The 14,873-nt window shown below is 41.3% G+C and overlaps 1 protein-coding gene across 1 annotated transcript in view; it reads right to left on the bottom strand.

The window, feature by feature from the left end:
- The window catches only part of CLVS2 (clavesin 2), a 65,462-nt gene extending 52,487 nt beyond the window's left edge, over positions 1–12,975 (bottom strand). The window contains exons 1-2 of the mRNA XM_007446047.1: positions 12,668–12,975; positions 11,293–12,222 (exon numbers count right to left, since the gene is read on the bottom strand). Coding sequence (XP_007446109.1) covers positions 11,293–11,681 — 389 coding nt within the window. The 5' untranslated portion in view covers positions 11,682–12,222; positions 12,668–12,975. The remainder of the gene's footprint in view (positions 1–11,292; positions 12,223–12,667) is intronic.
- Between the last annotated feature and the right edge of the window lie 1,898 nt (positions 12,976–14,873).

Consider the following 14,873-nt stretch of genomic DNA (forward strand, 5'->3'; position numbering starts at 1 on the left):
ATCTTCACATGTGGAAAATTTGAGAATGAGATTTGAAGGAGTTTCATCAATAAACAACACTATATGTAAACAGTTATGATTGAAAGTGTCAACAGATTTTAATTGTACTGAGTTTATATCATAAAGGTAAAAGAAAAGAAAAGAAAAAAGGAAAGGTGGGATAGACAGAAAGAAAGGGAAATCAATGAAAATAAAAGGGAAACTGTACCTGTCTGTTATTACATAGGCCATCCAAATTTAGGGGTCAAGACTTTATCTTTTTCTACCTTGCAACTTAGCACAGTGTCTGGCACACTGTAAAAACCCCATAAATGCTCTTTACTTTCTTCTAAAATGGAACTAGACTAGAGTGCAAAGACACTAATTGTACATTAAGACACTGCCTCAACGAAGGCAGCGGAAGTAGGAAGAAAAGAAGCCAAATTTGAGAAGTATTTTAGAGGTAAACTTTTTAAAATTTAATACTTAATTAAATGTGAGGGCTAAGATTGAGGGAAGAGTATAAGATGACACACAGATTCTAGCTTCATTCTGATTAGATGGTAAAAATCTTTCATCAAAATCAATAGTGCAAAAAGAGGATACAGTTGAGGATGGCTGGAAATGTGGAATTTGGAATAGTATCCGTTGTACTTGAGAAACATGTAGTATACCCAGAAAGATATATCAAGTAAACATCTGAAAAAGTAAATTCCAAACTCAGGAGAGAGCTTAAGATTGAAAATCCCAGAATCAAAAGCACACCAATCCTACGTTCAAGGAAGTGAAGGGGGTAATGCAATCTGAGCTGAGAAGAAAATGAGATAATTACTCTAAGAGGGAATCCCAGCATTTCAAGAGGGATTAGTAAGTTTATGGAAGATGTTAACAATTTTCCATTTTTAGCAGCCTGCATTTCAAGTTTACTTTTCTGCTCAGACATTCAGGTGGAGGTATCTGGGAAAAGCGAGAGAAAGAAATCCTGACCTCAGGGAAGAGGTGGTGTGGGGAGGGGGGTGGATTAGGAGTGGAAATCTTTGGGATTCAGTGGAAGCGATGGGCTCACCAGGAAGATGCATGAGACAGTGAGCACATGTGAGGGAGTAGTTCTATTTTGACTTCTAAAAACATTTGGAGGCGAATGGAGAAAGTGTAGTAGTTCAGAAAGGAAGGAATAATTAACAGTGAAACCTCAGGCAATTTCTCACTTTCTCTGGGCCTCATTTCCTCATCTGTAAAATCAGTAGTTTGGAAAAGAATCTCTTTAGGGTCCCAGCATTAATCAAGCAAAGGGCGTGGTGTCAGAAGACTTCAAGACAGAATCTTCCTGTCCCTTATTAGCCGTGTGGCCCTGGACATGTCAATGATTTATCATTCTGAGGCTTAGTTCCTTTAAATGAGAGTATCTATGATTATCTCACTGCATCTCACTGGCAGTGGCAAGGTGAGAGAAGGGGGTATGGGAAGGGAAATCAGAGACATGATTCAGGTGAAAGCATTTGCACAATGCTAGGTATGTAGCATGTGTTCAGTAAATGTTGGTTGGAATACACACAGAGCACACTTTTTACTGTAATGGTAACCACAGACATAGTGCACTAGGCAGGGTATAATCAGAACTAAATAATATTTGCTTGTAAATTTTACTTAAAAATTAACAATAATCTTTAGATAGCTTATTACTACTCTGAAAGGCAAGGATCAAGAGATTATTTTTAAATCTCTGGAAAGTATACAGGGTATTTATAGGCCTAAGGCTATGGCATCCCAAAATACTACATAAGCACATGAGATAAAATTTTTTGTAGAGCTCTGTTAGTTGTCTTTAAATCTGTGAAATATGAATGACTGAATACCTTTATCTGTCACTTCATGGCTGGCTCATCTCCTTTTTAAACATAATGGCCTAACACAGTATTGTGACCAAAAGCCTATAAGCCTACACAGACTGGAAAGTTGGAGCAGGAAGGCTATAGTTCTGGTTAAAATTTAGAACTACCCCCTCTAAAAAAGTATTCACTTTAATTTCTGAAGTTCATAATAATATCACAGTTAAGAAAATTAAAAATTAGAACAATCCAATTTAGAACTTGCCCCCATTATGATCATTCTTACATTTCCTATAAGAATGACAAATAGCATTAATACCAAACAGCCTTAAGTGAAAGTGCAATCTGAAATCGGCTTTGGAAGAATGATGCACTGTATGTATGAAGAATAAACCATGGCACCAGTAGGGCTGAAAACAAGAGGCAATTTGTTTTAAGTAACACATTTTAAGTTTGGTTTTTCCAAAACTGTGTCAAATCAAGAGAGAAACTTATATACATATCATTATTCCAAAGGAAAGAAAATAAGGCAAATCCCAGCATCATCAATAGAGAAAAGCAGGTCTGCAAAGTTTTCAAGGGTAAATCTAACAATGTTTTCTTAATTTAATATCTTCTTCCAAAAAGAGAATTAAGTGGTTTTTATATAAATTATACTAATGTATAAGTTTAATAAAAGAAACATAAAAACATCCTAGCTAACTGAATTCAAAGGGCAGGTCAAAACCACTCTTGAGGGCTTCCCTGGTGGCCCAGTGATTGGGAGTCCGCCTGCTGGTGTGGAGGACACGGGTTCGAGCCCTGGTCTGGGAGGATCCCACGTGCCGCGGAGCGGCTGAGCCCGTGCGCCACAAGTACTGAGCCTGCACACTAGAGCCCACAAGCCACAACTGCTGAAGCCCGCACGCCTGGAGCCTGTACTCTGCAGCAGGAGAGGCCACTGCAACGAGAAGCCCGTGCACTGCAGCGAACAGTGGGCCCCGCTCGCCGTGGCTAGAGAAAGCCCGCATGCAGCAGCGAAGACCCAACTCAGCCAAAAATAAATAAATTAATTAATAATAATTTTTTAAAAAAGGGCTTCCCTGGTGGCACAGTGGTTGAGAGTCCGCCTGCTGATGCAGGGGACACGGGTTCGTGCCCCGGTCCGGGAAGATCCCACATGCCGCGGAGCGGCTGAGCCCCTGAGCCATGGCCACTGAGCCTGCGCGTCCGGAGCCTGTGCTCCGCAACGGGAGAGGCCACAACAGTGAGAGGCCCGCGTACCGCAAAAAAAACACCAAAAAAATAAACAAACAAACAAAACACTCTTGACACTCCAATACTCTGTTGCCAAACATGTCACATTACTACCATTAGCAGCTCAGCAGGTTATTCCTAAGCAGAACATTATTACATGAGACCTTGCCAAAGTCTGCAAAATATCTTCCAAAGAAACGGAGCATTTTCTGTCTTCAGGAATCCTACTTTCATTATTCTCTTTGAAATTAATTTTGAACTGTTGTATTTTACAAATTAGACGTCACTACAATAAGTATTTCACAAGCTCATGTTTGGGGTTTACACCCCAATTATTAGCTCTACCATTGCTATTCTTCCCTTCTATGTTGAAAGAAAGCCATAAACAATAAACTAGCCCGTTAATGGAGCTCTTGGCTCCTGACTGTGCTTCCCAAAGCAGCATTAGGTAAAGCCTGAACCTGAAATCAACTTGGAGAGGATGAAATAATGACACCAGTACACCTGGGACTATGTAGACCACTGCTCTTGAAGGAAGTCAAAGCTGCTATAATATGTAAAAAAAAAAAAAAAAAAAAAAAAAAATTCTCCTATTTAGTACCAGTGTGATCAAGAGCAGGGAAGCTTCTCCTGCCTCTGGCCTTACAAGGTTTTGGGGAGCTACCTAGCCTATGCTTCTCTCCTGGGGTTCACAACGTCTCATCCCTTACTAGAGCTTACAATCAGTGCAAAGAGCAACTAAATCACAAACAGACCATTTCCTTCCTGCTCTCCAGCCCTTTCTTTTAGCCTGACAAGGAAAAACTGGCATCTTGGCATCACACTGAGCAGCACAAGAGCAAGCAGCTTCCCCTCTGTCACTAAATCAATCAGCCATTATTAAATTCTTCATTAAGGCTGCCCCCAACCCTCAGTTTTCATTATGCCACATTTTCTAATGTCTGAGGCACTTTGTGTTAGAAAGGTGCTAGGAGAAGGGACAAAGGAGAAGAATTACTTTTATTAATGCCTCAGAGTATCATTAGTGCTAAAGTCAATGAATTCACCAAGGCATTTTATATTACTGAGTGGTAATAATAATATCTCTATCTGTGTAATCGTTTAAGATTTCCAAAGCAATTTCAAACGCATTATCTTAATCTCAAAATAAGCCCAAAGTCTCTGTGCCTGGCTTAGTTCCTATTATTTTGGAGATGAGGACACAGATGAGGTCTCAGAGAATTTAGACAGTTTGTCCAAAATCACTATGGGAGTAAAAGTGGAAGCCTAGATGAGAAGCTGGGTCTTTCTGACACCCCAGTGCTCTCCACTCCTTATGGTGCCTAGACCTAGAACCGAGTTTGATGAACAGCTGTTCTGCTTTCTCATGTCTCAGTGGCATACTGTGTGTCAGAAGATGGATCAGAAAGTCGATACCAACATGGCGCCAGGCCAGTTACCAGGTTAGCTCCAACCTGGTCCCAGCAAGGGGCTTTGGTGGAAGAAAAGTAACAAGACATTTGTAAAAGTCAGGATGGCAACAGGCTAAGTCTACAAACCTTGGAGGAAATATGAAATCCAAAATAATTGTCTGGTTTGTATCACTAGGCACAGATTAGTTGTCTCAGCCTTGCTTTAATTTTACTGCTGTGGAAATGTAGGTGCGTAAGGACAAAAGAATCCTTGTACATGAAACATCTAGAGGAAAAATGTCATTCTTTGGAAAAAAAAAGGTTAAAAAATGTGCGCCGGCTGCCACCAAAATAAAATAAAATGAAATAAAACAAAGTTGTGCTGGAAAAATACAAACATTGAAAAGGCAACTCTTCCTCAGGGCAGAATAAGTGTTTGCTTAGCTGCTTAATACAGTCTTTGTCTTCAGAATATTTATTCTACCAACTTAAATTTCTGTGCCTAATGGTCTACGTTCTGATGTTTAATCAAGATTTTCTAAAACATAGATGAATTTTTTATTTATCAGAGCTTGCTTTTTTTATAATTATATTTAATTGTCTTTTCCCAGATTTATGTTGGTTAACCATCTGTACACACAAAATAAGTTTGACCAATTCACTTACTAGCTGTGAGGTTATGGGTGGAATAATTGCTCTGTGCCTCAGTTTCCACATCTGCAAAATGTGGATATTAACAGAACCTACCTCGTATGTATGTGATAAAGATTTAATAAATTAATGTTTATAAAGTGCTTAGAATAGTGCCTGACACATAGCATATGCTATAAAAGTGTTTCAACATGAATGAATGAATTAAATAATTAATTAAAATGAAAAAATAAAAGGTTGAATTACATTACCCGAGCAGGTGATTTTCTTTCTATACAACACTGAGCAGCCTGCTGCCCCTGCCCTGAACTTCCAGCAGTACCCCCATTTAGCACTTAATGACCTCTCTGGAGTTATTTAGCTTTTTGTGTTTTTTCTTCCTGGAGAGGTTGTATGTTCCTTGATGGTACAAAGAATGTGTCATGTGTCTTTTTTTGCACCTAGCACATATTAATGTCCACATATGTAGCAAATGCTGGGAAAAAGTATACTTTTTAAAACATTGATTTGAATCAAGTACTATTCTATTCACTCATTTTACTCGATGTTGTAAGGACCCAACCAACGTACAGGGACATCTTTTCCCTCATGTCAATAGTGCCACTTACTATGTTAATGAAATATATGTACCTGCCTTCAATGATGTAAAAGAATTCAATCTTTTGCCCAGAATGGAGGAAATATAGTAATTTACTAAGGATAATTTAATAATTTACTAATTGTTGGCTCATGTTTTAAAATATCTTTACACATTTTTTGAGACATCCTTTCAGAGCACTTTAGTAACATCAAATCTGTTGCTTCTTTTCAACTTTGTTTGAAGTTGCATATTTGAAACATGAAAATAGCCTGGTTTGGGCCAGACCCAATCAACATCCTGCTGAAGTTTGGAACTCTTGGTCATTTGCTGTTATTTCAGGGTTATTTCACTAATTACTGCATAATTACCCTAATTTGTAGAGACTGTCCTATTTTTTTTTAAGAGATTTGTCCCAATATTTCGCTAACATTTCTCAGGACAATTTTTTTTTCTCTCCCATTTTCCATGGTATGAACCAAGGGCATAGTTTGAAGTAAGCTGCAGTTCCCAGAGTATTTGTTTAAAGAGCAGCCCTATAAGGAAGCAATACAGAAGCCCTGCTGGGACAGAAACCCCATGGAACCCACATCTGCATTCCTAGTATTGACCTAATCTCAAAATCAGCCATAATACAGCATAGCAGTGCTTCTAGGCTTTCGAAGGTAAGGATTCCTGACCCTGCCAGGATATGTGACACCAAGAAACAAAAAGTTGAGAAATATTTAAATATTTTAATAAACAGAGCCAAAAAGACTTGAAAAATCAGTCCAAAAAAATGAAGCCTCTTTTTTGGCTTGATTTTTTGTTTTTAAAATTATCAAGTAAGAGGGTTTCTCCCTAATTAACTAGTTAATTGCCCTTGTCTGTTTTAATCTATCTCTAATCATTTTATTTTATTTTATTTTATATTTTATTTTATTTTATTTTAGTGCACTTCCACAGAAGAGTAAAGCTTTGTGGCTGAGAATAAAGCAAATATGTATAGTCTATGGCTATTATTTAAAAATTTTAAGCTACCATCATCATAACCTTCTTTCATTTGAAGATTGGCTACATTATTTTAATAAATGAGAGCATAGTCATAATTAAAACTGAAGCTTCAAATAGCTGGCCATTTGTATAATATTTTCCTTTGTATGAAAAAGCCACACAATAGGAACGAACAAACTGACAGCAGTACATTTTTTAGGCAAATTCCAGGATAAGTTAGAGGATCATAGCATTGTCTCACCAATCAGTCTTTGAGCTCTTTCAGAGTTTCAGTACTATAAGTGATAATCAATATCCATTATGACAAGTCAGACATGGTACAAGACGGTCAGTACTTTCTGAATTGCCACTATATTAGAAGCATTTTAACTTGGCTGTATTTAATTGTTTTCTAATGGCTGTTAATCAGATTCCAGATAAATTGTTTGGTTACAATTGGTTGTTTGTGGTACTAAGTATAGAGAAGTCATTTATAAGTCTAAGAAGGTAAAATATCACTTGCAGGCTAACTGACAAATTACAGGCCACATATCAGAATACATGTCATCATTATGTTTCAGGTAACACAGTTTACTCATGAATATTCCCAATAATTACATGCCAGTGAATTTCGACTTCTCAGATACCTGCTCTCACACCCTAGGGTCTAGACCACAATCTACTTTCGTTCCAAACTTCCTTTTCTTAAGGTGGTATAATCTATTCTAGCTTCTTGGTACATTATCATCACACTCTGTTGATGAAATCAGGTGGACAATTTGAAGGTATCTGCTAAGTCCTAAGCAGGGCACTGTCACTCAGGAAAGCAAGACAGCATGTAATATATGGAGGACTACTGCATCACAGTGCTGCAGGGTAACAATCCGTTTGTTTTTAATTTTGTGGAATTTACTTTTGTTTTCAGAAATTATGTTAGACGATTTGAAAAAAAAATAAAATAAAATTGTGTGAATCTTTGCCAAGGATAGCCTGCTCAATAAACGTAACAAATCATCTGAAACCTGTTCTATGTTTTTTTAAAAAAGAACCACAGACCACACTGAAAGTCATTTTGACATTTCAGTATTTCAAATATTTTTTTAGCTGTATTAGAAGGTGGGTACACTGTAAATATTATACCTCAGTCTCCTGAAGATTCCATATTTCTTGTAAAGGCTTTGGAAACGGTCCAGTTACTTGCAATAACCTGAAACTGACCTGCACTATACTGCAATAGGAAGAGACACTATTTTATTTATAGTCACCATCTCACACACATTTACTGTTTCCAGTCTCCTGAGAAGCACAGAAAACTGTCCTAAAAATTCAATATAGGAGAAAGTATATATCAGATAACTTCTTGCTTAGAATTCTTTTTTAAAAAAATGCATAACTCAATTTAACTCAACAAACATTTACTGAACATTAACTCTAGTTCAGGTGCTGTTAAAATGACATGAGGCTTAGTCTTTTTTTGTTATACAAAACTCTTTACAAAGTTTTTCAAAATTCACAAAAAAATCTTGATATTCTCTTTGGGAAGTTGGAAATAAGCTGTTATCCAAATAAAGGGGGACATTTTCTTCTACCTCATTTCTGGAATTTCCCTGTGCAATCCTGGACAATTCCCACCTAATCTTTCTTTAAAACAATGCTCTTTTGTCTCTTCTTTTTTTTTTTTTTTTGCAGCACGCGGGCCTCTCACCGTTGTGGCCTCTCCTGCTGCGGAGCACAGGCTCCGAACGCGCAGGCTCAGCAGCCATGGCTCACGGGCCCAGCCGCTCCGTGGCATGTGGGATCTTTCCGGGCTGGGGCACAAACCCGTGTCCCCTGCATCGGCAGGCGGACTCTCAACCACTGTGCCACCAGGGAAGCCCTATTTTGTCTCTTTTAATAGTGTTATTATTATTTTTTTTTAGTTGTTGAAAGCCAGGTAATTCACTGAACAGCTCTAGAAGGTGGTTAGAATTATGTTCAGATGTGCAGTCTTCTGCAGGGACCCAGGTTGTTTGGACTGGTGGGATCAGAGCAGGAAGGTGAGAACACCTCACTCACAGAACAGGGGAGGGATGAGGAGTAAGAGAATTTGGCACATGGCATATCCAGCTAACAGAGCAATCGTAAGGTAAACACCTAGGGAAGGTGGCAGAGACTTCTGTAGGAGTCAAGTCAGATAAGCCTTGAAAATGTACAGTGGAGGAAGGAAGGGGATTCAGGCCAAAGGCAGTAAAAGAGCTGGTGACACTCTGGGCACTGTCAGAAAGGCAGTTGTCCTACTGGTTTCAGAGCAGGGCAGAGACAGTTCTTAGGCACATCTCCCAAGGATAAAGGTTTACAGAGGATGCCAAGACGGGGGACCTGCTTATCCACTAGTCCTTGTATATGTACATGTAGATACGGGATGGGGGGCCCAGGCAGGGAAAAGGAGGGAGGGGCTTTTTAAAAAAAATATAGGAGGAGGAAACTCAACTGAATTTTAGATAAGCTCCAAATAACTTGTATACCTTTTGATCTTGAAGCACTAAAACTTCTTGATCATACCTGTTCATTTCCAACCACAGAAACTGAATTCACAATTATTAGTCTATAGGCCCTGTAAGGTATTTTTACAGGACATGGCTTTTCATTTTTACAGGACATGGCTTTTCACATGTACAAAGTTTTAATATTTAAGATTTTGTGTAGATTTAAAGAAATAGTTCTACATATCAATTAATAAGTCCCCTCCCATTGTAGATTTCCAGGGAGATATATTTTGATTACTAGTAACTTATCCTTTACATGAAAACATGAGATAGACAACTAAAACATAGTTTCTTTAGTAAGTCCAAAATAATCACCTTTCCACATACATGAGAACTACAAGAGGCTTTCATCTTAATTAGGTTTATAAATCAATGTCAATATTAGCTCACTTATAGAAATAAATGGAAATAGGTTTGATGTATGTTCATGTCTCCCTAAGGGCAATCTGTTTCCCTAATGATATCTTTAACAAACCTTGAGACATATTTAAATATACAATTTCCACAGCTCCCATTTCATGGCAACTCAATAAACTAAGTTCCAGTCTAACTCGTGAAATACTAGGTTCTTTCTTGAATAAAATTTTTCTGCTTTGATATACACAATAATTGGTTTGCATAACCCTACAATGTACTTCTTAGATGAAATTAAAACTTTTTAAAGAGAAATTGTGGTCAAAGGATGGCATTTCATGAGCCTTTAAACTTTGCTACCTGATAAAGAGTAGAGTAAAATCTCTATAATTAACCAAAGTAAGAGACAGAAAGAGAATTCCATTCCCCTCAATGGCTAACTCTATGAGTTTCTTAGCATCATGATTCTTCAGGTAGTAGTTTATATCTGCCTAAAAAATAATTGTAGTTCTCAACGTAGAATTACAGGGAAAAGGAGACCAACTGAAGGGTTAAACGCCTGTTAAAAATATTAATTTGCATTCTAAAATTCCAAGACTCTGAGAAGCCTATCTAGAGACCTGTAAGATCCACAAGATTTCTCAGTAACTGTAAAAGTCTTTTAAAGTTGCTCCAGAGATGGTTTAAACTAACCAGATGCATCAAAAATCACCATTCACGGCACTAAAAATACAATGATGTTTTAACAACAAGCTTCTTGTGATTCATAATTCTGGTAACGCTTTTAAGTTCCATGACATTTATTTAACTTCAAACTTAATTGAAACTACCTTACACAAAGGTCTTTTATAATTTCTTATATCTTTCAATCTGAGAAAATAATTCCTCCAGCTGAGAAAGTAGAAGAGCCATTGTCTGGTTTTTTTTTTTCTATTGTCACGTAGATGAAGTAAGAATATTAGTTCTCCTCTGTTAAAAAGCCAGAGAGCTCAAAAGGTCTACCAACTGACAGATCTGAACATTTTTCACTTCCTTCCAAATGATGAAAAATCACATCAGACAGGAAACACATTCTTTAGATTAGTGACAGGTGTAGAACGAGCAGACAAGTCAGCCTTTATTTTCAGGGTCGGCAGCATATGCTCAGCAGCAGAGGGGACAACTCTTCCTTTTTATTGAAGTGACACACATGATATTATTCCTTCATCTACACATCACCAAGCAGAAAAGTTTCCAAGCAATAAAACTACTTGATCTTGGTTGAATGCCAGGGTAGTCTTAAAAAAATAAAACCTCAGTACTAAAGAGAGAGAGGAAGGGGAAGTGGTGGAGGACGATGATGGTGATGAGTCCAGTTTAAGAATTTCTTTAGGAAAAAAAAAGAATTTCTTCAGGAGGAAGGAGGGAAAGTTGTCTCCATTCTCATACTCATTTCTCCATAGAACAGTAAACTTACTTAGGAGTTGAAAAAATTAGCAGCTTTATTTAGAAGCTGAATGATTTAGATTATACAGCACAATAATATGGTTCATGAAGCACCTAACGCTGCAGTAGAAAACAGGTGCTAGTGAAGTAAGAGTTTCAAAGGTAAAGATAAAAGTCCCCCCCGCAGGGTGCCCACCAAAAATGCATTTCTTCGTTCCCATTTCTCTTCCCACCCACCCCAAGCCAAATAAACAGTAACATCAAAGCTGTAAAGCTATGACACTACTCAAGATAAATTCTGGAAAATGGGAGAGTAAAAGAAGCCCTAGTACAAGTTCGGATTTAGGACTTACCTGCTCTGATCCCAGTTGGCAGCGAAAAGGACTAGAATCTTCCTGCCATAGTGGTCCAGATTGGCTAGGCCCCCAGGGAAGCCATCCTTCAGTGCCTGCTTGATGCCTGGATCAGTGGCCTTGAAGCTTTTGAACATGTCCAGGTTCTGCTGCCGGTACTCAAAGTACTGGGCCAGGAGGCGGAAAGCCTCGAAGTGATGAAACTTCCTGGCCCGCAAGAAGCGTAAGATGAAGGCATCATCTGTGCGGAGAAAGCCAATGTCCGGCCTGGTGATGACCATATCCCTCACCTCCTGGATGTCCTGGTGCAGTGTGTCTGGGTTCTCATTGAGCTCCAGGCGGGCTTTCTCCAGCGTCTCAGGAGAGAGACCAGCCTGTAAATGAGTCATTGTTCTGCTTGTTCCTGAGCCCTGCCTTTCTCTTGCTGGCTGTCCCACCGCACCGCTGGCCCTGGTCACTGCCACACGCCGGCCTCCAGACCTCGCTGCTGCCTGCTTTCTCTTCTTTACAGGAAACGATTTGTCTTGGTGTCCAGTCAAGTACCCTGTTGCTCCTGCTTCCCCACACCTTTTCTATGAAGGATATAAACTTCTTTGCCCACCACCTAAAAACAACGTCCCACTTTAGTTCCCTTGTCCCTTTCCTTTAAAGAGATGTGGACCTCTGGCGGCCCAGCACTCCTCTTCTAGTCCTTTCTCTCTGCTAACAAAACACCCCTAACTGCACCCCGCACAGGTGGGGCTGATCTTGGTGCTGTCCTCTTCTCTTCCGAGATGTAACAGAAACAGCCCCCATGCACATCTCAGCCCCAGCACTGTGATGCTTCTGCGGTCCCTACTGAAGGATGCTCCTGCCAGGGATAACGATGGAAATTCTGATTAATAATAAGGCGGCTCTTCAGCGCGGAGCTCAGGGCGGGGGAGAGAGCGTCTTTGCCAGAAGAAAAAAGAGAGAAAGAGAAAGAGGGGGGAAGGAGCTTATTTCTCCTTCTACTTATTCAAAGATGCTATTTCTAAGACATTTGTGGGATTCCATTTAAAATGACTGTGATCCAGTTAGGCGGAGGCTCTGCAGATAGCGCACCTTCCCTCCTCCCCTCCTGGATGCACCGTGATCTCATAAGGCACCAGAAGGGGTTTTGGTGGCGTTGGCCCCAGCGTGGGCTCCCCCCTCAACCCCACCCCCAACTTCTGCCTTCCTCTAGCCCTTTATTTCAACGGACTTGCTGCGGAGAGGTTGGGGGGAGGGATCTCGCCGGGAAGGTACATTGCAAATGCAGGGCTGGGGGAGAAGAGGGTGGGAAAAAGGAGCGGAGGATAAAACCTTTTCTGTAATACCCCAAAGCGAGAGAGAAGAAAGAGCAGCCGGCTCCTACCAGCAAACCCGGAGGCGGGGACGCTAAGCAAGGCGGCCCTCCCCGGCATCCATCGGCCGCGGCTTCGGAGGCGGCGGCGGCGATAGCAGCATCAGCCCCTCTCGGTGGGTTGGAGCGAGCAGAGAACGGCAGCTGGGACCCGGGCAGGAGACGCTCTGGGGAGCGGCCCTGACCACATCGTCCGCGAGCAGCCCGCTTCCTCTCCCCGCAGGAGGGGTGGGGGGAGCAGAGCTAGGGCCACCGGTGACCCAGGTTCTCGCCCGGCCCTGCCATTCTCGCCTCCGGGAGAGGAGAAGGAAGGGGGCGAGACTCGAACGCCTGGATGGAGAAGGCCACGCGGGTAGCCGCCGCCTTTGTGCGCCCGGAGCCGCCGGGACCGTGGGCGCGACGGGGCGGCGGCAGCGGGGCGCGGGCCTCACCCTGGGCGCTGCCCGGCGGCCGCAGTCGGACGCGCCCCTCCGGGCTGCTGCTGCGGCGGCGACGGCGGCTGCGGCTGCCGCTGCTCAAAGAGGACGCGGCTCAGCCCAACTCCTCTCTAATTATCCCAGCACAGATCTCGCTGCGACGTAAGCACTCACTCAGCTCGCGCACGCCCTCGGCTGCTCTCTCCCTGACTCGTTTGGGTAGGATCGCAGTTTCCGTGGCATTCAGATATCCCGAGCCCCAAGTTGAGCCGGCTGCTGGTCCCCACTGCCGGGATGGCCGCTCGGGCGGACATGGCCTGGCCGGGCGGAGCAGCGACGCCTTGCAGCCTCCCCACGCCCCGCTCTCACCCTTTGTGTGCGAGACCCCGGCGCTGCCCGGCGGCAAGGAGCTGTAGCAGATGGTAATTCACAGTGACATACATTTTCTAGTTCCGGTAGGAGGTAATTTTGATGTGGAAGGAGTACGGAAACATTGTGTCCTTTCCACATTTTGTTGTTGACAGAGAGGTTGAATTTAGTAAAGAAGACCAGAGTGGTTCCAAAGCATTGTGCTGATGATTCAGTCTCCGGAGGAACTTATATGGATAGAATTTCGACCATAAACTCTGGCTGCTAAATTCCTGTTGAAGAGGATGGAAATGAGCATGGGGTGGGGCGGGGGCGTGGGTGGGACCAGTTCTCAGAGGAAGGAAAAACAGGCGCTCCTTGACTTCCTTCTCATCTCATAATAAAACACACATTTCTGGAGATGCATATGATGGTTCCCTCCGTTTTATACATCTGTACACAAGAATCATCATAAATGAGCAGAAGTCTTTGAGCTTGAGATGACTGTCTAGGGGTTTGAGAAAAAGCAATGTTTTCTATTTTCAAAGGACAGCATGTTACTGAGCAAGCATGTCACCAAGAGCAACTTTTGGCTTACAGACTGTCGAATCGGGGTCCTGAGTTCAGGTTAACTCAATGCAACAAATATTTACTGAGCTCCACTGTGTGTGAGCCATTGTCCTAGATTCTATGGATAGGTGGTCTTGAAGATAAGAAAACATCGTCATATTTGATGGCTATTAGTATCTTCAGATTACAGGCACACACTTTGTTATTGTTCTTAAGGTGACGGTGTTGACAAAGAGAAAGAAGTGGGATGGAAGACCTATACCACTTTATTAATTAAAGTAGTGCAAAGTAATGTAGGAACCAGAATAAGAAAATTAATTATACACACACACGAAGTCATTATCCTCAGGGAATTTACATTTTAAATGGGGGAGATGGAAAACAAACCATATAGATATATGTGTATTACATATATATGCACTATATGTATTCAAGGTCCTTCTAGGACTTCATGTGATTATGACTCTCAAGAGCATTCTGAATGCAATATGAACTGTTAAAAAATTTTGGTTCTCATTTCAAAAAAAATGGAAAAATTCAGTTTAGACCAGTATTCAGTTTCCAACCGAAGAAAATGTCTTATATCAATTGTATAAAGAGGTTTTAGCCATCACCAATATGGAGAGACAGTTCTCCCGGGGTCTTGTGTTTCTGCGTGTCTTATGAGCACGGCACTAGCTATCCTTTTTTCGAGACTATCCTTTCAAGGCTGTATGCATAGTCAACAGCCCTGGAAGAGCCTTGGCAGCTGGAGATAGTACCTCCATCTAAACGAAGGGTAGGTTTGCTTTGAGCTTTAGAAGATAGTATCTCTCTCTCTCTTTCCTGAGCAAAGGGCAAGCAGGCTTATTTGGTTTCCTTCAACTCAGAGCTACTCTCCTGTA

This window comes from Lipotes vexillifer, unplaced genomic scaffold (genome assembly GCF_000442215.2).
Source record: "Lipotes vexillifer unplaced genomic scaffold, Lipotes_vexillifer_v1.1 scaffold368, whole genome shotgun sequence".
Taxonomy (NCBI): Eukaryota; Metazoa; Chordata; class Mammalia; order Artiodactyla; family Lipotidae; genus Lipotes; species Lipotes vexillifer.